This window comes from Manis pentadactyla, chromosome 11 (genome assembly GCF_030020395.1).
Source record: "Manis pentadactyla isolate mManPen7 chromosome 11, mManPen7.hap1, whole genome shotgun sequence".
NCBI classification, from domain to species: Eukaryota; Metazoa; Chordata; class Mammalia; order Pholidota; family Manidae; genus Manis; species Manis pentadactyla.
The window spans coordinates 39,881,542-39,905,511 of record NC_080029.1 but is presented as its reverse complement, the minus strand read 5'-3'; the positions used below and the strand labels follow the sequence as shown (position 1 = coordinate 39,905,511).

General features: G+C 35.8%; 1 protein-coding gene across 3 annotated transcripts in view; it reads left to right on the top strand.

Moving 5' to 3' along the window:
* MNAT1 (MNAT1 component of CDK activating kinase) overlaps window positions 1–23,970 on the top strand; it is a 255,557-nt gene that overhangs the window by 203,755 nt on the left and 27,832 nt on the right. The window contains exon 8 of one of the 3 annotated variants that reach the window (XM_057488402.1): window positions 6,621–6,955. The exons of the other annotated variants lie outside the window; for them this stretch is intronic. Coding sequence (XP_057344385.1) covers window positions 6,621–6,681 — 61 coding nt within the window. The 3' untranslated portion in view covers window positions 6,682–6,955. Of the gene's footprint in view, window positions 1–6,620; window positions 6,956–23,970 lie in introns of those variants that run through there. 3 annotated transcript variants of the gene reach the window in all.

The following is a 23,970-nucleotide window of genomic DNA, read 5'->3' as shown; positions in this document are numbered from 1 at the left end:
TTGTCTTGATTACTATGGCTTTATAGTAGAGCTTGAAGTTGGGGAGTGAGATCTCCCCTACTTTATTCTTCTTTCTCAGGATTGCTTTGGCTATTCGGGGTCTTTGGTGTTTCCATATGAATTTTTGAATTATTTGTTCCAGTTCATTGAAGAATGCTGCTGGTAGTTTCATAGGGATTGCATCGAATCTGTATATTGCTTTGGGCAGGATGGCCATTTTGACGATATTAATTCTTCCTAGCCACGAGCATGGGATGAGTTTCCATCTGTCATTGACCCCTTTAATTTCTCTTAAGAGTGACTTTAGTTTTCAGAGTATAAGTCTTTCACTTCTTTGGTTAGGTTTATTCCTAGGTATTTTATTTTTTTTGATGCAATTGGGAATGGAGTTGTTTTCCTGATTTCCCTTTCTGTTGGTTCATTGTTAGTGTATAGGAAGGCCACAGATTTCTGTGTGTTGATTTTGTATCCTGCAACTTTGCTGTATTCCGATATCAGTTCTAGTAGTTTTGGGGTGGAGTCTTTAGGGTTTTTTATGTACAGTATCATGTCATCTGCAAATAGTGACAGTTTAACTTCTTCTTTACCAATCTGGATTCCTTGTATTTCTTTATTTTGTCTGATTGCCGTGGCTAGGACTTCCAGTACTATGTTAAATAACAGTGGAGAGAGTGGGCATGCCTGTCTAGTTCCCGATCTCAGAGGAAATGCTTTCAGCTTCTCGCTGTTCAATATAATGTTGGCTGTGGGTTTATCATAGATGGCCTTTATTATGTTGAGGTACTTGCCCTCTGTTCCCGTTTTGCTGAGAGTTTTTATCATGAATAGATGTTGAGCTTTGTCAAATGCTTTTTCAGCATCTATGGAGATGATCCTGTGGTTTTTGTCTTTCTTTTTTGTTGATGTGGTGGATGATGTTGATGGACTTTCGAATGTTGTACCATCCTTGCATCCCTGGGATGAATCCCACTTGGTCATTGTGTATGATCCTTTTGATGTATTTTTGAATTCGGTTTGCTAATATTTTGTTGAGTATTTTTGCATCTACGTTCATCAGGGATATTGGTCTGTAGTTTTCTTTTTTGGTGGGGTCTTTGCCTGGTTTTGGTATTAGGGTGATGTTAGCTTCATAGAATGAGTTTGGGAGTATCTCCTCCTCCTCTATTTTTTGGAAAACTTTAAGGAGAATGGGTATTATGTCTTCCCTGTATATCTGATAAAATTCCGAGGTAAATCCATCTGGCCCGGGGGTTTTGTTCTTTGACAGTTTTTTGATTACCGCTTCAATTTCGTTGCTGGTAATTGGTCTGTTTAGATTTTCTGTTTCTTTCTGTGTCAATCTTGGAAGGTTGTATTTTTCTAGGAAGTTGTCCATTTCTCCTAGGTTTCCCAGCTTGTTAGCATATAGGTTTTCATAGTATTCTCCAATAATTCTTTGCATTTCCGTGGGGTCCGTCGTGATTTTTCCTTTCTCATTTCTGATACTGTTGATTTGTGTTGACTCTCTTTTCCTCTTAATAAGTCTGGCTAGAGGCTTATCTATTTTGTTTATTTTCTCGAAGAACCAGCTCTTGGTTTCATTGATTTTTGCTATTGTTTTATTCTTCTCAATTTTATTTATTTCTTCTCTGATCTTTATTATGTCCCTCCTTCTACTGACCTTAGGCCTCATCTGTTCTTCTTTTTCCAATTTCGATAATTGGACATTAGACCATTCATTTGGGATTGTTCTTCCTTTTTAAAATATGCTTGGATTGCTATATACTTTCCTCTTAAGACTGCTTTTGCTGTGTCCCACAGAAGTTGGGGCTTAGTGTTGTTGTTGTCATTTGTTTCCATATATTGCTGGATCTCCATTTTGATTTGGTCATTGATCCATTGATTATTTAGGAGCGTGTTGTTAAGCCTCCATGTGTTTGTGAGCCTCTTTGCTTTCTTTGTACAGTTTATTTCTAGTTTTATGCCTTTGTGGTCTGAAAAGTTGGTTGGTAGGATTTCAATCTTTTGGAATTTTCTGAGGCTCTTTTTGTGGCCTAGTATGTGGTCTATTCTGTAGAATGTTCCATGTGCACTTGAGAAGAATGTATATCCTGTTGCTTTTGGATGTAGAGTCCTATAGATGTCTATTAGGTCCATCTGCTCTACTGTGTTGTTCAGTGCTTCCGTGTCCTTACTTATTTTCTGCCCGGTGGATCTATCCTTTGGGGTGAGTGGTGTGTTGAAGTCTCCTAGAATGAATGCATTGCAGTCTATTTCCCCCTTTAGTTCTGTTAGTATTTGTTTCACGTATGCTGGTCCTCCTGTGTTGGGTGCATATATATTTAGAATGGTTATATCCTCTTGTTGGACTGAGCCGTTTATCATTATGTAGTGTCCTTCTTTATCTCTTATTACTTTCTTTGTTTTGAAGTCTATTTTGTCTGATATTAGTACTGCAACCCCTGCTTTCTTCTCGCTGTTGTTTGCCTGAAATATGTTTTTCCATCGCTTGACTTTTAGTCTGTACATGTCCTTGGGTTTGAGGTGAGTTTCTTGTATGCAGCATATAGATGGGTCTTGCTTTTTTATCCATTCTATTACTCTGTGTCTTTTGATTGGTGCATTCAGTCCATTAACATTTAGGGTGACTATTGAAAGATATGTACTTATTGCCATTGCTGGCTTTAAATTCATGGTTACCAAAGGTTCAAGGTTAGCCTCTTTAGTATCTAACTGCCTAACTTAGCTCGCTTATTGAGCTGTTATATGCACTGTCTGAAGATTCTTTTCTTCTCTCCCTTCTTATTTCTCCTCCTCGATTCTTCATATGTTGGGTGTTTTGTTCTGTGCTCTTTCTAGGAGTGCTGCCATCTAGAGCAGTCCCTGTAAGATATCCTGTAGAGGTGGTTTGTGAGATGCAAATTCCCTCAGCTTTTGTTTGTCTGGGAATTGTTTAATCCCACCGTCATGTTTGAATGATAGTCGTGCTGGATACAGTATCCTTGGTTCAAGGCCCTTCTGTTTCATTGCATTAAATATATCATGCCATTCTCTTCTGGCCTGTAGGGTTTCTGTTGAGAAGTCTGACATTAGCCTGATGGGTTTTCCTTTATAGGTGACCTTTTTCTCTCTAGCTGCCTTTAAAACTCTTTCCTTGTCCTTGTTCTTTGCCATTTTAATTATTATGTGTCTTGGTGTTGCCCTCCTTGTATCCTTTCTGTTGGGGTTCTGTGTATTTCTGTGGTCTGCTCGATTATTTCCTCCTCCAGTTTGGGGAAGTTTTCAGCAATTATTTCTTCTAAGATACTTTCTATCTCTTTTCCTCTCTCTTCTTCTTCTGGTACCCCTATAATACAGATATTGTTCCTTTTGGATTGGTCACACAGTTCTCTTAATATTGTTTCATTCCTGTAGATCCTTTTGTCTCTCTCTATGTCAGCTTCTATGCGTTCCTGTTCTCTGGTTTCAATTCCATCAATGGCCTCTTGCATCCTATCCATTCTGCTTATAAACCCTTGCAGAGTCTGTTTCATTTCTGTAATCTCCTTTCTGGCATCTGTGATCTCCGTCCGTACTTCATCCCATATCTCTTGCGTATTTCTCTGCATCTCTGCCAGCATGTTTATGATTTTTATTTTGAATTCTTTTTCAGGAAGACTGGTTAGGTCTGTCTCCTTCTCTGGTGTTGTCTCTGTGATCTTTGTCTGCCTGTAGCTTTGCCTTTTCATGGTGATAGGAATAGTTTGCAGAGCTGAGACGAGTGACGGCTGGAAGAACTTCCCTTCTTGTTGGTTTGTGGCCCTCCTCTCCTGGGAGAACAGCGACCTCTAGTGACTTGTGCTGGGTAGCTGCGCACAGACAGGGCTTCTGCTTCCTGCCCGGCTGCTATGGAGTTTATCTCTGCTCTTGCTGTGAGCGTGGCCTCGCTCGGGCAACTGCTCCAAAGTGGTTGAGTCGCGTTGGAGCAGGAGCGGCTGGGAGGCTAGTTATACCTGTAAGGGGCCTCCGTGCTCCCTGCAGCCCAGGGGATTAGGGTGCCCAGAGATCCCCGGATTCCCTACCTCTGGATTAAGTGTCCCGCCCTGCCCCTTTAAGACTTCCAAAAAGCACCCGCCAAAACAAAGCAACGACCACAAAAAAAAAAATTTTTTTTTTAATTAAAAAAATAAATAAATAAACAATGGCCGCTCGTTTTTCTTTATTCTCCGGTGCCAGCCTCAGGCATCTGCTCACCGTTCTTGCTGCCCTATTTCCCTAGTATCCAGGGCCCCGTGCATGCACTGTGTCTTCGCTCTGGTCCGCATGGTGGGGGCTGGGTGTTCAACAGTCCTGGGCTCCATCTCCCTCCTGCTCTGCCTATTCTTCTCCCTCTGGGAGCTGGAGCGAGGAGCGCTCGGGTCTCGCTGGGCCGGGGCTTGTATCTTACCCCCTTCGCGAGGCACTGGGTTCTCTCAGGTGTGGATGTGGTCTGGATGTTGTCCTGTGTCCTCTGGTTTTTATTCTAGGAAGAGTTGTCTTTGTTATATTTTCATAGATATATGTGGTTTTGGGAGGAGAATTCCGCTGCTCTACTCACGCCGCCATCTTGGCTCCACTGCCAGTTATTACTTATTTCTTATTCTGTGCTCTAGCATTTACTATTTTTAAAGCTATATTTTAGAGGTCATGCTCATTTCTGAATAGTTAAATATTAGTGATTTTGCACCATAATTTCATACACTATGTTACAATCTATTTTCAGGAAGTTTGATATGATAAATATAATAGTAATTGTATAAAGAAATCTTTGAAGACATTTGTAAATAATAGATGCAGAACAGTATAGAAGTTCTGAGAAGAGTTTTTGGAGTTAAGTTGCCTGGGTTTAAATCCTGTCTGTGTATTTACTTGGCTTTAAACCCTGACAAGTTTCTTAATCATTCAGTGCCTTTGTTTCCTCCTTTATAAAATAGAGATAATAGTACTGATGCTATAGGGGTGAGTGCTGAATGAGCTAATATATGTAAGCCTTAGAATACTGCCTGGTAGAATACGAAAGTACAATATGGAAAGTCTAGTCCCTTAGAATCTCTTTGCATCATATATTTTTTAGGTCTATTGAGTTTCCCCCACCCCCAACAATTAATCAGTTTAGGAGTATCAACTCAGTGATAAATGGTTGTGTTGCCATTTTTCCTTATAGTTTTGGCATTTAGTTGAGTGTAAGCATTTGTTTTTTAATTACTGAACTATCCTTGAGGAAAAACTACTATAGTTTTCTAATGTTTTGAAATAGACAAGGTAGCAGGTAAGAAGTTTTGTCTCAATGATTGTATTTATACTCTTAACAAAACTTTGGGAAAGTAACAGGTTAAGAATTTAAGGAACACTTAAAAAAAGGGGGGAGAGAGGATATGATTGACTAATTCCCCATTTATTTCATTTGTTTAAATTGAAGCATAGTTGATAATTACCCACTTATTCATTTATGACAGTTTTAGTTGTCAAAAGAGGAAATGACACGGTCTTCTTTTGTTATTTAAATAAAAGGCATAATCACTTCTAAAACGTGGATCTCAACTATTCAATAGCTACTGAGAGTCTGAAGCCCTCCCATTATTTTGTTGCTTTCTCTTGTTTACCTCCCTGTTTAGTTCTGTGCTGTGTTATTCAGTTAAGGGCTCTTTCCCACCCTGTGGTACCTTGGATATAGAGCTCAGTCTATTCTGTAGGTTCCCCAAAAGTGTACTTACCTCCTCCTAAAGATTTAAGGCTTACAAAAAGAGGGATCATATCACCTATCTGCGACTATAATCTTGTGTCATTTTGTTGGATTCATCTCTTCTCTCTCCCTCTTTCTTTCCTCTCATTCTGTTATATAAACAAATTCCTTCCCTTACCTCAAAGGGCAATTTCTCTCAATTAGTGCTCATGGGAGGGGCAGTGTGTTTTATCTTTTAAACACTTTATCAAGGGTTTCCTTCCAAACAAAGTTGAAACATACAGATAGCTCTTTCCCTAAAAGGAAAAGTAGAGTTTTCTGTACTTCAGTACATTTGTATTTGTGTTTATTAGTTATTTTTTCTTTTTATTATTTCAGATGATAAGAAAGTTAAGGCATGAATTTGGGGTAGGCAATGGAGTCATCATACTTAGTGGGTTCTAAACCTCTCTCCATCACAGATTAGTTGTGTAACATTTCACAAGTAGTTAACCTCTCCAAGCCTTACTTTCCTCACATCTAAAATGAGATGTATAATACCTGCTTTGTAGGGCTGGTGTATGGGGTCAAATGAGATAAAGTGTTAAGGGGGTTATCACAATATTGGGCATCTAGCAAGTCTTTAATAAATGGTAAATAGTCATATAAATAAGTAACTATAAGACAAAATGGAAAGTGAGGAGAACCATAAGAAAGTAGATACAGAGTACCATTGAGGTTCAGAGTAAAGAATGAAGTAAGGTGTAGGGAAAATGGAATTTCCATGGTCAGGATCCTTCCTTGATACCATTGTATATGTGCAATGATGTAATACTTAGCCTACTGCGCAGGCGCATACTTACTTTTATACCCCTTCGCGATAAGCCTTTATTGCCTGTGTTGCTATATAAAGAACTCAGCCGAGTACTAGGAGTACTAGAAGCAGAGCACGAAGCTGAAGCAGAGAGCCTGGAGAGCAGAGCAGAGACTGGAGCAGAGAAGTGGGAAGCAGGAGATCCTAGAGAAGCGAGAAAGAGAGAGGAGAGCAGGAGGGCAGCAGAGCAGAGGCTGGAAGCGGAGACAGTGCCTGAGCTGAGCAGAGGCTGAGTGGAGACAGCAAAGACAGAGATCTCAGGGCTTGCTACTTTAGACTGCCAAATGCAGACTTGATTTTAACACTCAACTTTCCGCTGTGAGAATAAAGCTTTGTGTGAGTCTCTTTTTACCCCCAACTCCTTTTGTCATTTTTTGGTCTCACCGAATCCCGAATGAACTTCCCCAGGGCTGAACCCCTCAGGCAAGACATAGGGGAATGAATTTAGAGCATGTACAGTCCTAGATCCTAACCCGTATTATTGAATACATCTATTCTTTACCAAACATTGTATTACGCATTTATATTACATTAATTCATTTCACAAAAACTCTATGATGTGTAGGTAGATTATCACCATTTTATAGGTAAGAAGACAGAGTTTAAAGAGGCTAAATAACTTTCTAAAGTCACAGTGCTTTGGAAATAAGATTTAAAACTAGAACTGTCTGACTCCAAAGTGTATATTCTTTCTACTCCTTGGAGGAAATCCAGGTAGGTTTAGAAGTTTTTCAGGAATTTCAGCTGGGGTAAGTAGGATTTTGGCATGCAAAAATGAGGAGCAACTCTCCTGTTTTAGAACACAAGCAGGAAAGGAGTTAGGAGGAAGCAGTAGGGCATGTATGGCCAATAGTATTGAAGCTTGGGTGCAAAACTAGTTGCAGGAAAGGAAATAGTGGAAGACAGAAAAAGGTTGGAATTAGATTGTATCAGGGTGGGGAATTTGAACTTTCTTCAGTAGTTACTGGATATTTAAAAATCTTATGAATTCCTTTTATTTTTTATTAGCACTGTTTTATAATTTAGAGGTAAGACATCCTTGTATTTATGTATTATCCTTCCTAGTAGATTTAGAGAATATAGTGAGGTGAGGAATGAATCAGAATTTTATAGAAGAAAAGGACTTTAGACGTCATTTCTTTCAACATCCTTATTTTAGAGATGAAGAAATTGAGGTCCCAAAGGATTGTGAGACTGAAGTCGTAGAGTGCAATGAATTAGAGTTATGTTCAAAGGAAAGAAGGAAAAAGTGAAGGGTAATTTAAATACTTTGCTTAGGGTAAAAAAGGAATTTTAAAAACAAGTGAGAAAAGTCAAGAAAATGGTATTATTTCAAGAAAAATGTTAATCAAAGTAGGCATGTTATAATCTTATTGGGGGAGCAATGTGTATTTTCCTTCGTTCTTGTCCCTGCTGCGACAAAGAATTGAAGGGCAGAGACACAGTCGTGGAGCAGAGTAAAGGTTTTATTTAAAGTTACTTAAAGAGAGAAAAAGTACAGGCAAACTCAGAGAAATAGGAGTGCCCTGAAAGGTTGAAAAAAAGAGAGTTTAAAGTTAAAAGGCTACACACTCAGAAAGTGCGGGAGACCTCAGAAAGAGGAGCCCCTGGAAAGGTTGGGGGTTACCCCTTTTAAGGATTCTTCAGGAATGTGATTAAGGGCTCGGGGTGCAGACATGTTAAGTATCTGCTTTATTTGCTAATCTGAAGTTAATATATAATTTCATAGGAGGTGTCATTCATCATTTTTCTTCATAGAAGGAATCTGGGAAGAAAACGTAAATTTGCTCATGTAAATATTTTAACACCACCCCTTCAATAATTCACAAGTTCTTTCCCTGTACTTACGTTATATTATGGAGGAGGAGACGCAAAGCAAAAACAAAGTGAGGCAAACAAAAAAACCCAAATGCTATTTTGTATTGTTATAACTCTATTTTGATAGCTGTTTTATTAATTTTCTCTTTTTAACCCAAGAAAGGATTCGGTGCTCAAAAATAGATTTCAAGACAGAATAGGATGAAAAGAGAAAATGACAAATGATAAAGAAATGCTAGGAATAAGAGTACGAAGCTGGGTAGGGGGAGAAAAGAGAAGACAATACAGTCTATATATATATATATAGATTTTTGGCTCTCACAGATACTCCTCTTCTCAAACCAGAGAGGATGTAGTATTGCATTTGAAAGTCACTGTGAAGAGAAAGGTTACTATTAAGCTTTCTTATTTATCTGAATTTAGGGACTAGATAGATGTATGACAAGATATCTAAAAAGATGCCCTTTAAATTCAATTGTTCTTTATTCTTTCTCGTAAGTCTCTCTAACATTACAAAATCTTGAAAAGGGATCAAAATTAGAATAGATGGTCTGAGAAGATCAATTTTCAAAAAAATTTTCATCTGAGTTTAGGACTTGTAAATTGCTGTTTCTATTGAGTAATTTAAAATCTATGTATTGTTAAGAACATAAATAACCTTCTGCCACCTAGTGTTAACATTTGAATGATTTCTTTAAAAAAATCTCAGGAAATACCTTTGTTAATTTAGCTGGTAATTTTACAGTATTGCAGTTAGTTTCGTAGTATATAGAAGCTTTGTTTTAGTTCTAGTTTTTATAGTAGGTAGTTCTTGGTATATTATATATTTAAATAGTAAACAATGGTGAATTTAACACATTGAAAATTTATTGTTACATAACTGCTTTATTTCTCATCTGAATATATTTCTCTGTCTAATCCTTTCTTCCCCTTGATCTCTTAGTCCATGTGATTTAGGAAACTGTATTAATGAGTGGGTTGTACAATTGACTGGAATACTCTCAATAAAATGGTTTAAAATGGAAAGTTACATTTTTGTACCTAAAATGATGAAACTAAATTTTGTTCCCCTTAAAGATTTCCATCGTTAAAAAAATAGATTCTTATAAGGTATATAAAAACATTATACATATTATTTAATTGCTCACTTAGCTGAGTTTGAAGAACAATTATTATTAAAAGTCAATAAATAAAAGCTGCTTTTAGTTTTCAAAGTAAGAAGCACTTGTTTCAAATCTTTCCACATTCCACTAAAAAGTTTTTAAGCTGATGAAAACACTTTTAGGGAACAGACTCATAAATGGAGTGGTTTCTGTGACTGAAATGATTATCATAAGTTGTCTTTCTTGAGGAATTCAGCCAGAATGGTATATCTGTCTTTACTCCACAATTGCTTCTTATTCTTCTTCCACTAGTAATAGTTATAGGAAAACTTGTTATTCTGGACTTTTTCTTTGTTGTTCTCAGGCAGTGACCAGAAGCACATGCTAACTTGTTGAGGATCTGTAAGCTTAACTTCAGTGCGAAAATTAGATGTTGACCTCATCAGTTGCAGAGTATTAGGAAAGTGGACCTTGGTGTTATTATCATCCTGGACTGTTTTATTCTTATTTAAAATAGTGCTATTCAAATAGCATTTGTTTTTCCAGCAGCACTGCCTTAGACAATCAGTGACAACTTCAAAATAATTCTTCGCTCGACTTAGGATGCTTTATTTAGAGTCTGATTTGGGACTATTTTGTTGTATTGATATTTATATTAAATGGAATTTTTAAAAAGCCCATTTTTATAAATAGGCAGATTTGCAACATTGAGAATGACCATTTTATACCCATTACAACTTATTTAAGATATTAAGTTTGAAACATACTTTTAAAAACATCTATGTTGTATCAAAGGGAAAATATATCAAAGCCATATTGAAATGGGCTTTTGAAGCAAGTAAAATTTCATTGTCCACAATGTCGTAAAACAATAGGCACGTGCTTTACTTCACTCTCCTTAAAATATATAGAAAAAAATGAGCCAAATAATTATGATCTGTTTTTATTCTCTTGTTAATATTAGAATGTTTTTGTCAAGTCACTAAAGGAAAAGAGACGAGAACTTAAGTTTTGTTTTACAAAGCCAATGACATAGGCATCAGGGAAGGAAATTCTCTGCAGGCAGGGTCCATGGCAGGAGCAAAGCAGCTTTTTACCTTCTTTATCAGCAAATGTTCCATGCATATAGCAGTCAGGGACATGGGTAAGTGTTGGTGCTTTTCCTCGCAAAATAATCCCAAATGAAACTGACATTGATGTCTTAGAGCTCTGAATATTCATTAGTTTTTCATTATCCCAGATATTCCAGTTTGCACTTGTTCTTGAAATTTATAATTATGATTATCAGTATTCAACATTTATCTTTCTACTTTGTCATTTATATTTGAGTAAACATAGTTAAGTTTTCAAGATTTTAATACCAGACATATAGTGTGGTTATAAATGAGATGCCAGGAGTAAGTTTGTTTGTGATTTTTAACCACAAACTTAATAGCCTGATTACCCCCAAGGTATACTAGGTGAGAAGCTTCTGATTTCAAGAAATAATAAATCCCAAGGTTATGTTTGTTAACTTTTTTTATTCCTGTGATTCCAGATGAGATATTTGACACTTTTATAAGACAGGGACCTCCCTTTAAATATATTATCCCTACTCTATGTTGAATATTATAAAGGTTCAAAATAATAAAAAGTTGATGAGATTGGGAAATGCTTTTGCCAAGTGTACACTTAGAGTACTGTCTGCAGACAAGTCAAAGATTATTTCATTAATATTTTAAGTCTTTAATATAAATACAAGTAAAAATTCATTTCCTGGAAAAATAAAAAATGGCAACGGAAACACTAAATGGCAAGTGAATAGCATATATTTTAAATTGAAATTGTAAGTGAGAAGACTATTATTATTTTTTACTATGTAGAGCAAAAGGAAAAAAAGAAAGTATACCAAAATTATGTGTTTTTTTTTTCTTTTTCGTGAATTCCTATTTGATATCTGTGGTAGCCATACTGTAACTTATAAATATTCTGTTAGGACACATACAGAATTCCTTTTCTCTGCCCCCTTTGAAGTTGGCCACATGACTTGCTTTGCCAGTGAAATATGAGCTTTTTGGAGCAAAAGCTTCCAAAGCTGTGTAGGATTCTCTATATTTGCTTCCTCCTGGCTCAATGGTCATGGAAATGGTTGAGGTACAGCTTCCATTAGACTGGTCCCTGTGTGACTGCAGTGAGTTACTTCCCTTCCTGACCTACATTAGACAGATAGCATGAGTAAGAAATAAATTTCTATTAGATAAAACCACTGAAATTTGCGATTATTCTCTGCTGCTGAAAAACAGCCTATCCTATTGACAATGCTTTTTTCAGTAGAGTTGTCATGAGTCACTTTATTTACAGGTGTATTTTTAACGTGCTGGTAGTCTCTTAGTTATTTTGTCATTTGACTTTCCATAACTTTGTTATTTGAGTAAGAACCATGTGTGTTTGTAAATCAACACATGTGATTCTTCTGATGCATATTGAATATATTATTCACCTTTAAGGTTTAATTCCTATAGATCTGTGAGCCATCTTATAAATTGTTACTGGAAATAATAATTGTTAAATAACAGTTAATGTGCCTTCACTAATACTAACACTTTTAGATAATTTTAGAGCACTTTACAATTTCAAAGCACATCATCTCATTTGATTCTTAACTACAATCCTGATAGATAAGCAGGATAAGTTTAATTTAATTATTATCACATCCACTTTATAGGTGGGGAAACTACAGCAAAGTCATTTGCTTCAGACCATATGGCTTATAGTTAACTGAATTAGGGTGTCATCTTCTTGCTGATCTTTCAACTGTTTTTGTTTTTCCTATCCTCTCATTAGGATTATATATATATATATATATATGTCCAGCCATTGGGGAGTGGGAAGAGAGGGAGGAGTTTTCATTTACTTTATCCTTTTATTCCTAAACATTTCCACCAGAGATATAAAGTTATCCAAAGCAGATAAATATGTTACCTTCTATCCTCCATATTGCTGGCTGCAAGGGCACCTATTCCTAATTTAATAGATTTTTAAATTTATTTATGTTTTATATTTAGTTTTAAAACTATTTTTTAATAAATAGATTCCAAGTTTATGCTGGGTGAGGAGGGGAAGGAAGACTGTTAACATGTTTTAAAACAAGAGTAAATCTATGAACAGCTATCTTTTCGAACAGTGAATTTTGCAGAGTTCATTATAAACAAAGCATGCTTAGTCATGGACTACATGTAGTTTCAGTATCATAGAATTCTAAGGGGTTATCCATACAGGTTATGCATGTAGAATGAGCTCTTACTGATCCCTGGCTAGGACTGCAGAGTTCTTGCTCTTCATGAAGCTATGCAAGGGTGTTAAAATGCTTGCTTACAGTTGTTCCTGGCATTTCTGTGATTAGGTCATGATTTAGTACATCTGGCAATTTGAACCTAGAAATTTGAGTGAAGCAGAATGTTTTCTGTTTTGTAGGATTGAGAAGAACAGTTAACTGGCTCTTATCCTAAAGAAAATGACAAATGGTCAGCCAGGTGACCTTGCTCATCAAAGACTTTCAGTTTATATAGTCCTGTAGTATGGAAGTGATTTGTAGATAAAAGAAAGATTTACCAAGACATAGATTTGTTAGAAATAAGAGTTTTAGCAATTTAAAGAATTTTACATTATTAATTGTAGTATATGAGAAATATATGGCCATTTAGATTGTAAAAAGCCCCTTCTGCTTCTGCTATTTCTTTAAAAAAGCATTGGAGGCCATTTTTTTTTCATTGTACAGAAAGACTATATATATATTTTTTTCAGGTGTTTTTTATTAAGGTATCATTGATATACAATCTTATGAAGGCTTCACATGAACAACATTGTGGTTACAACATATACCCATATTGTCAAGCCCCCCCCCCAACCCCATTGCGGTCACTGTCCATCATTGTAGTAAGATGCTATAGAGTCACTACTTGTCTTCTTGGTGCTATACTGCCTTCCCTGTGCTCCCCCCTGCCCTATGTGTGCTAATCATAATGCCCCTTAATCCCCTTCTCCTTCCTTCCCCATCCATCCTCCCCAACCCCCTTCCCTTTGGTAACCGCTAGTCCATTCTTGGGGTCTGTGAGTCTGCTGCTGTTTTGTTGCTTCAGTTTTGTTTTGTTGTTATACTCCACAAATGAGTGAAATCATTTGGTAGAAAGAGTATGTTTTTATATTTAAGTTTTAACATACTTTATAAGTTGCTCAGAAAAAGGTAAACTTAACAAAGTATCCGTAGTATTTTCTTTTTTGCTTGACTCCACTTGAAATTAATTACTAACAAGATTCTTATTTATCAGAAAGGTTATGTTGAAAATGTTAATTTCTAAATGGCATAGAAATGTAAAAAGTAGAATATATTAGAACACATGCTGAATCATTAAAAAAAAAGTCATAAATTGTTCATGTAAGAGGTATTCAGCTTTACTTTTTTGGTTACTCATTGTATAAAGCCTCCTTTCTATTTCCCATTTCTATCAAAATATATTCTGTCATTATTAAGTATGCCACATTGGGATTGTTTTCATTGTATCTAGTTTTACAACTATTTGTTCTTGTGACCCCTTTATTTCTTTTCTTTTTCTTGTCTTGTTTCTTTGTTTCTAGCTAAAACAAGTCTTAAACATTCTATATTAGAATAGAAATATAAATAGAAAATAAAAGCTGATGTAAGAATATTCAAATTAAAAACATTTTTACAAATTTTTAAAATACAACAAATGCAGAAATAGAATTATGTGAAAAGTGGGATAAAATTCAGAAGTAGCATTTAAGAGACAGTCATTATGTTTGTTTTGGAGGGAGAGTGGAAATTAGATCTGGGAAAACTTTTGCAAGAACTGATGCCAAAGTAGGATGTAAAGGATGAGTAGATGTTCATCAGACTGTTAGAAGGTGAAAGACGGTCTATTAGAAAGAAAAGTGTATGTGATGGCTCAGAAGCCCCTGACCCAGAAGATTGTGTTTTAGGAATTACAAGTGTTTTTTGTTACTGTTAGAATAGAAAATGGTGCCGGGGGTGGGGGGATGGTGGTGCAGGTGGACAATGAGAAGAGATACCTAGAGATGGGATTAGAGAAATAAAAATGTCAAATTAAGGGTCTTCTGTGTCCTACTGAAGAGTTAGGATTTTATTATATAGGTGATAGGAAACTAATTAAAAGATGTAAAGCAGGGAAATGACATGATGAATTGTAGACATGATGTGAATTCTTATGGAAGAGTAACTATTATAACTGTGTAGATGGAAAAATTGAAGGCAAAGGAGAGTAGTTTATTGATCATGAACATTTATGGAAAATTTAATTTTAAAAATGTTTAGAAGTTAATATAAGGTAAGAAAAAGAGGTTGTCTATCTTCTTTTCTACTTTAAAAATTAAGTAAAAAATTTTAAACCTCACTGTTTTGGAGTTTTCTTAAAAAGTTCCATTTTGTTAGTGACTGGCTATCCAAAACAAACTGCTTCATTTACTATAAAAGAACTAATATATAGAGCTATTACTGGTATTTTTCTTTATATACTTTGAGGCTATTTTTTAGTTTTTTTTAGTGTAAATTTCACATAAGTTTATAAAATTTTCTTAAGAGGATTGCTTTCTTTACTATTGTGTAGATTCCCTCTCTATTCCTATAATGGCTTGTGTTTTAAGTTTATAAACAAACCATTAGCAATATGTTAGAACAGTTTTCTTTCTTAGTATTTATTGTATATGGGATATTAAAAAAGTTTGTTTATTTTCATCTTTTTTGTGTGGTTTTATTTTATGTCACTTGCAAATGGAATATGAGTTGCCTTTGTTGTGCATCTGAAGGAATTTACAAAATCACTTATGTGTAAACCACTTACTAAAATTATAAATATAAACCTAACTATTCTTAAACTCTTAATCTACAGATTTTATTTTACTTTTAGATCAAGTGACTTTTATATAAAATAATAATTTTTCCTTAATGTTCAGTGAACTCAGAAATATAATTCAAGGTCTAATTACAAATTAAAAAATCTGGTTCTTTAAAGCACATCAAAGTTGTAATAAACCTGCTTTACAAATTTAACAAAATCTCCCAAGAACTCAAACACCTTCTGTACATGGAATAAATCTGACTTAAAAATTAAGTAAACTAGTGGTTCAAACTTTTTAAAAGAAAGTATATTCAACAAAATTTGTTAATTATAGAACCTATGTATGTATCCGTGTAATTGCAGTTTACACAAAAATGTCACTACTTTTGTTTCACTTTATTTCTTCTCCTAAGATTAATATTCAGTCACTATCCAAGGTAAAACCAGTTACTATCTTAGTCCTTCTGGAACTGAGTTAATAGTTTGGGATTCTTGATTGGAGATCTGAGAATGGGACATAGAACTTGGGAATACTTTTCATGATGGGTATCTTTTGTTAGCTCCTTCATATTCATTCTTCCTTCTCTACCCTGCTCTTTACCCGGGGATTCAGACTTGTGTGGACTCTATCAGCGGCTCCTGCACCTTTTGGTTTCCAGGTTGAAGTGGGGGGTGGGCAATGGTCAGACTCAGTAGGAAATCAGAGTTAAGGGAGTGAGACAGATGTATTTATTTCCATACCAGGTTGCCATATGCTGGCTGTGTCCTTCAACAAAAAGTCACCACTCTTTTCAAGACAACCCTTTCTAAACCATTCTCTCTCTTTTGGACTTTTAGAACTATACTTGTTTCTCTTGCCTAGAGTGGCAATTCCTCTGTTGCTATGCTGGGTTTCTGAACCATCCCTTTTATTTCTCTACAAATTTACATCTGTAAATTTGTCCTTTTATAAATAAACCTTCCTCAGGTTATCCAAGTACAGTGTGCCATCTGTTTTTAGTTGGAATTCTAATTGTTTACATGCTTTAAAACCAAAGTCAGTGTAGTCAGATCTTTCCTGCTAGGTCAGTAGGGCTTTCTGAACCCATGTTTTTCACCTGGAATTTAACTAATCATAATAGTAAATTGTTTTTCACAGATTGCTCCTCTGCCCCTATGTTTTTGTCCTGCTGTTCAGTTCCTTTCTCTGAGATGATGAATCTCTTAAGCTTTACCTAAAGATTTTAATTCATGTCCATGGTAATGATACTTTTTAAAACAAATATGTAATTTCTAGTCTCAAGTTCTGGTATGTGTTGAGGGGATCCTGAATCCCTTATTTGGGCTGAAAATGGATTTCCATTTACTTATTTTTCTTTTTCTACTAATTTATTGAGGTAAAATTCAGATAGCATAAAATTAACCATTTTAAAGTGAATAACTCAGTGGCATTTAATACATCCACAATGTTGTACAACCACCACTTTTATCCAGTTCCACACATTTCCATCATTCCAAAGTAAAACCTCTAACCATTTAGCATATTCTCTCCATTTTCCCACTTCCAGCCCCTGATAACCACCAGTCTGCCTTCTGTCACTCTGGATTTATTTATTCTGGATATTTGATATAAACAGAATTATAAATGTGACCTTTTGTATCTGGTTTCTTTCACATAGCATAATATTTTTGAGGTTCATTCACATTGTAGTGTGTTATCAGTACTTCATTCCTTTTTCTGACCAAGAATATTCCATTGTAGGGTTATACCACAATTTGTGTATATATTTATTTATTGATGGACATTCGGGCTGTTCCTGCCTTTTGACTGTTGTGATTTGTGTTGCTATGAACATGCTTGTTCTTGTACTAATTTCAGTAGTTTTCAGTTCTTTTGGATATATACTGAGAAGTAGAATTGAGGGGATCATATAATTCTATATATAACTTTTTGAGGAACTACCAATGCAACAGAATTGAGAGTCCAGAAATAAAACCCATACAGCTGTAGCCAGTTGATTTACAAGAGTTCCAAAACCATTCAGTGGGGAAAAAATAGCCTCTTTCAAAAATGGTGCTGAAACAACTGGATATCCACATGGAAAAGAATAAAGTTTGACCCCTACCTCACACCATATGCAAAAATTAACTAAAAATTAAGCCAATAATGCACTAAATATATGCACTAAAGCCATAAAACTTTCAGAAGAAGAGGTAAGGGTAAATCTTCATGATTTCAGATTTGGCAGTGGATTCTTACACATAATCTTAAAAGTAAGACAACAACAACAAAAATAAATTGGACATCATCAAAATTAAAAAATTTGGGGCATCAAAGGACAGTATGCTAGTACCACACTATTTTGATTACTGTGAATTTGTATAAGTTTTGAGAAATGTGTCTTCCAACTTTGTTCTTTTTCAAGGTCTTCTTGGTTAATTGGGGCCTCTTGCAGTTCCATATGAATTTGAGGATCAACTTTTCATTTCTGCAAAAAATGATCTTGTAATTTTGATAGAAATTGGCATTGAATCTGTAGATTTCTTTGGGTAGTATTGACATCTTAACCATATTAAGTCTTCTAGTCAATGAACATTCCATATTTCATGGAATATTCCATGGCATATTTAGGTCTTTGATTTCTCTCAGCAATGTTTTGTAGTTTTCAATGTACAAGTCTTTCACCTCCTTGGTCAAATTTATTCCCAGGTATTTTACTCCTTTAATGCTGTTGTAAATGGAATTGTTTTCTTAACATCTTCCTTGGATAGTTCATTGCTAGTGTATACAAATATAACTGATTTTTACATGTTAATTTTGTACCCTGCAGCTTTGCTGAAATTATTCGTTAACTCTAGGGACCTTTTTGTGGATTCTTTGGGATTTTCTATACATAGGATCATGTAATCTATGAACAGAGATAGTTTTACTTCTTCCTTTCCAATTTGGATGCCTTTTATTTAGATTTCTTGCTTAATTGCTCTTGTTACAACTTCGAGTAGGTTGTTGAACAGCAATGTTGAAGATAGGCATCCATGTCTTTTTCTAGATGTTGGGGGAAAGCTTTCAGTCTTTCACCACTGAGTATGATATTAGCTGTGGTTTTTTTCATTAATGCCCTCAATCATGTTGAGGAAGTTCCCTTATATTTATAGTTTTGTGAGTGTTTTTGTTATGAAAAGGTGTTGGGTTTTGTCAAATGAATTTTCTGTGTCAATTGAGATGATGATGTGTTTCTTTTTCCACTTTGTTCCATTAATGGGGTATGTTACATTGATTGATTTCCTTAATTTGAACTACCATTGTATTCATGGGATAAATCCCACTTGGTCGTGGTAGTATATAATCCTTTGAATTGGTTGTTAAATTTGGTTTGCTAGTATTTTTGTTGAGGGTTTTACACCAATATATTGATAAGGGATATTGTTCTATAATTTTCTTTCTCTCTCCCTTCCTTCCTTCTCTCCCTCTCTTCCTTTCCCTCTTGTTTTTTTGGCATTGATACTGCTAATACTGGCTTCATACAGTTCATTAGAAAGTGTGTTCCCCCTCTTCTGTTTTTTGAAAGAGTTTGAAAAGAATTGGAGTTGATTCTTTAAATGCTTGGTGTAATTCACCAATGAAGGAAGCTGTCTTGTCCTGGACTTTTATTTGCAGGGCAGGTTTTTGATTAAGGATACAATCTCTTAGTTTTTATTTGTTAAGATTTTTTGTTTTTTCTTGAATCAGTTTTGATAATTTGTGTATCTCTAGGAATTGTCCATATCATCTAGTTTATCTAATTTGTTGACATACAGTTTTTCAGTTAGTTTTTACTTATTTGCATTTAATGTCTGTTTTCTTTGCTAGTCTAGCTAAAGGTTTGTCAATTTTGCTAATCTTTTCAAAGTGTCTACTTTTGTTTTCATTGATTATCTTAGTTTTTTCTCCCCTGTTTCATTTATGTTCATTCTAATCATTATTCTTTTCTTCCTTTTGCTAACTTTGGGCTTAGTTGCTCTTTTTTTCTAATTCCTTAAGGTATAACATTAGCTTATTCATTTGATATGTTCTTTTTTTTTTCTTTTTAGATAATTATTTTTTATTGAAGGGTAGTTGACACACAGTATTACATTACATTAGTTTCAGGTGTACAACATAGTGATTCAACATTTATATACATGACAATTCTAGGTACCAGGTATCACCATACCAAGCTGTTATAATATCTTGACTATATTCCTTATGCTATACATTACATCCCGGTTACTTATTTATTTTACCATTGGAAGTGTGTACTTTTTTTGTGTGTGTGAGGGCGTCTCTCATATTTATTGATCAAATGGTTGTTAACAACAATAAAATTCTGTATAGGGGAGTCAATGCTCAATGCACAATCATTAATCCACCCCAAGCCTAATTTTCATCAGTCTCCAATCTTCTGAGGCATAACAAACAAGTTCTTACATGGAGAACAAATTCTTACATAGTGAATAAGTTACATAGTGAACAGTACAAGGGCAGTCATCACAGAAACTTTCGGTTTTGCTCATGCATTATGAACTATAAACAGTCAGTTCAAATATGAATACTCATTTGATTTTTATACTTGACTTATATGTGGATACCACATTTCTCTCTTTATTATTATTATTTTTAATAAAATGCTGAAGTGGTAGGTAGATACAAGATAAAGGTAGAAAACATAGTTTAGTGTTGTAAGAGAGCAAATGTAGATGATCAGATATGTGCCTGTAGACTATGTGTTAATCCAAGTTAGACAAGGGCAATAAAACATCCACGTATGCAGAAGATTTCTCTCAGAACAGGGGGGGTGAGGTTCTAAGCCTCACCTCTGTTTATCCCCAATTTCTCACCTGATGAACCCCCTGCGACTGTGCCTGTCTTAGGTTGTTCCTCCCTTGAGGAATCTTACCCGTCTCTGGCTAACCAGTCATCTTCCGGGGCCATACAGGGAAATGTAAAGTTGGTAAGTGAGAGAGAAGCCTTATTGTTTGAAATGGTTAGCCTTTTATTTCTTTGCATATTTATGCCCTGTAGCTTCTATGCCCAGCATTTGTCTTGAGGTATCTTTACCACGTGGAAGAATTATGATACTCGATAAATTCGATATGAGGCACGAATTCTATTTAAGGGTTGTAATTAGGAAGGAAGAAGAAAAGCTATAGAAGTAGCAGGCGGAAGAAAACATGGGAAGATTGATTATTTCTTTGACATATCTTCTTGTAGAGTAACTTCAGCATGTATAGGTTTTAAGCTACTACTTAAATTGCTCACACACATTAACATAATAGGAGTATAGTTACATAACCGAAGCAGACCTATAATTACCAGCCATCTCCAGTGAATCCAAGAAAACCAGTTAGGCACCTTAGGCATTTGTGAAAACTTATCTATGATATGGTGGATATTGTCCAACTGAACTTGAACAGTCTGAGAGAAATCAGACAAATTAAAACAACCCATTCCTGGGGACTGTTCACATCCCATATGTTCTTTTAACAGTAGATAGTCTGTAGTTGTAAGATTTTGGAGCGCTAGAATTTGCATTTCTCCTAATTCTTGATTGAGTTCCAACAGTATAGATCCAGTCAAATTTGTTGTTTTACTGTATGCACAGGCCAGCTTAGATATCTCCTTCTTCATTCCCATGGCAAGTCCAGGAACTGGTGGGATGAGTGCATGTACAGCTGTAGCAGTGCGTGGATCTTTGTTGGGGTTTTTTGATGATCATCTTCTGGCATGAGTCTTCCAGAGAGTGCTGATGTTGGAAGTTCTTTTTCATATCGTATCTTAGTTGATTTTCGGGGTAGCCAAATTAGGCTTTGATCCTCTGTATAAACACAAACAGACCCTTTGCCTACACTTTTATATGCCCTTTATACCCTTGTGTAGAACTCATTGGAGGTTACCACACAGGAAGTGCCCTTTTTTTTTTGTTTTGTTTTGTTTTGTTTTTGGTATCACTAATCTACACTTACATGACGAATATTATGTTTATTAGGCTCTCCCCTATACCAGGTCCCCCCTATAAACCCCTTTACAGTCACTGTCCATCAGCATAGCAAAATGTTGTAGAATCCCTACTTGCCTTCTCTGTGTTGTACAGCCCTCCCTTTTCTCTTACCCCCCCATGCATGCTAATCTTAATAGCCCCCTACTTCTCCCCCCGCTTATCCCTCCCTACCCACCCATCCTCCCCAGTCCCTTTCCCTTTGGTACCTGTTAGTCCATTCTTGAGTTCTGTGATTCTGCTGCTGTTTTGTTCCTTCAGTTTTTCCTTTGTTCTTATATTCCTCAGATAAGTGAAATCATTTGGTATTTCTCTTTCTTCGCTTGGCTTGTTTCACTGAGCATAATACCCTCCAGCTCCATCCATGTTGCTGCAAATGGTTGGATTTGCCCTTTTCTTATGGCTGAGTAGTATTCCATTGTGTATATGTACCACATCTTCTTTATCCATTCATCTATCGATGGACATTTAGGTTGCTTCCAATTCTTGGCTATTGTAAATAGTACTGCAATAAACATAGGGGTGCACTGATCTTTCTCATACTTGATTGCTGCATTCTTAGGGCAAATTCTAGGAGTGCAATTCCTGGGTCAAATGGTAAGTCTATTTTGAGCATTATGATGTACCTCCATACTGCTTTTCACAATGGTTGAACTAACTTACATTCCCACCAACAGTGTAGGAGGGTTCCCCTTTCTTCACAGCCTCGCCAACATTTGTTGTTGTTTGTCTTTTGGATGGCAGCCATCCTTACTGGTGTGAGGTGATACCTCATTGTAGTTTTAATTTGCATTTCTCTGATAATTAGTGATGTGGAACATCTTTTCATGTGTCTGTTGGCCATCTGTATTTCTTTTTTGGAGAACCGTCTGTTCAGTTCCTCTGCCCATTTTTTAATTGGGTTATTTGTTTTTTGTTTGTTGAGGCGTGAGAGCTCCTTATATATTCTGGACGTCAAGCCTTTATCGGATCTGCCATTTTCAAATATATTCTCCCATACTGTAGGGTTCCTTTTTGTTCTATTGATGGTGTCTTTTGCTGTACAGAAGCTTTTCAGCTTAATATAGTCCCACTTGTTCATTTTTGCTGTTGTTTTCCTTGCCCGGGGAGATATGTTCAAGAAGAGGTCACTCATGTTTATGTCTAAGAGGTTTTTGCCTATGTTTTCTTCCAAGAGTTTAATGGTTTCATGACTTACATTCAGGTCTTTGATCCATTTTGAGTTTACTTTTGTATATGGGGTTAGACAATGGTCCAGTTTCATTCTCCTACATGTAGCTGTCCAGTTTTGCCACCACCATCTGTTGAAGAGACTGTCATTTCGCCATTGTATGTCCATGGCTTCTTTATCAAATATTAATTGACCATATATGTCTGGGTTAATGTCTGGGTTCTCAGTCTGTTCCATTGGTCTGTGGCTCTGTTCTTGTGCCAGTACCAAATTGTCTTGATTACTATGGCTTTATAGTAGAGCTTGAAGTTGGGGAGTGAGATCCCCCCTACTTTATTCTTCTCTCTCAGGATTGCTTTGGCTATTCGGGGTCTCTGGTGTTTCCATATGAATTTTTGAATTATTTGTTCCAGTTCATTGAAGAATGTTGCTGGTAGTTTTATAGGGATTGCATCAAATCTATATATTGCTTTGGGCAGGATGGCCATTTTGACGATATTAATTATTCCTAGCCACGAGCATGGGATGAGTTTCCATCTGTCATTGACCCCTTTAATTTCTCTTAAGAGTGACTTGTAGTTTTCAGAGTATAAGTCTTTCACTTCTTTGGTTAGGATTATTCGTAGGTATTTTATTTTTTCTGATGCAATTATGAATGGAGTTGTTTTCCTGATTTCCCTTTCTGTTGGTTCATTGTTAGTGTATAGGAAAGCCACAGATTTCTGTGTGTTGATTTTGTATCCTGCAACTTTGCTGTATTCCGATATCAGTTCTAGTAGTTTTGGGGTGGAGTCTTTAGGATTTTTTATGTACAATATCATGTCATCTGCAAATAGTGACAGTTTAACTTCTTCTTTACCAATCTGCATTCCTTGTATTTCTTTGTTTTGTCTGATTGCCATGGCTAGGACTTCCAGTACTATGTTAAATAACAGTGGAGAGAGTGGGCATGCCTGTCTAGTTCCCGATCTCAGAGGAAATGCTTTCAGCTTCTCGCTGTTCAATATAATGTTGGCTGTGGGTTTATCATAGATGGCCTTTATTATGTTGAGGTACTTGCCCTCTGTTCCCGTTTTGCTGAGAGTTTTTATCATGAATAGATGTTGAGCTTTGTCAAATGCTTTTTCAGCATCTATGGAGATGATCCTGTGGTTTTTGTCTTTCTTTTTTGTTGATGTGGTGGATGATGTTGATGGACTTTCGAATGTTGTACCATCCTTGCATCCCTGGGATGAATCCCACTTGGTCATTGTGTATGATCCTTTTGATGTATTTTTGAATTCGGTTTGCTAAAATTTTGTTAAGTATTTTTGCATCTACGTTCATCAGGGATATTGGTCTGTAGTTTTCTTTTTTGGTGGGGTCTTTGCCTGGTTTTGGTATTAGGGTGATGTTAGCTTCATAGAATGAGTTTGGGAGTATCTCCTCCTCCTCTATTTTTTGGAAAACTTTAAGGAGAATGGGTATTATGTCTTCCCTGTATATCTGATAAAATTCCGA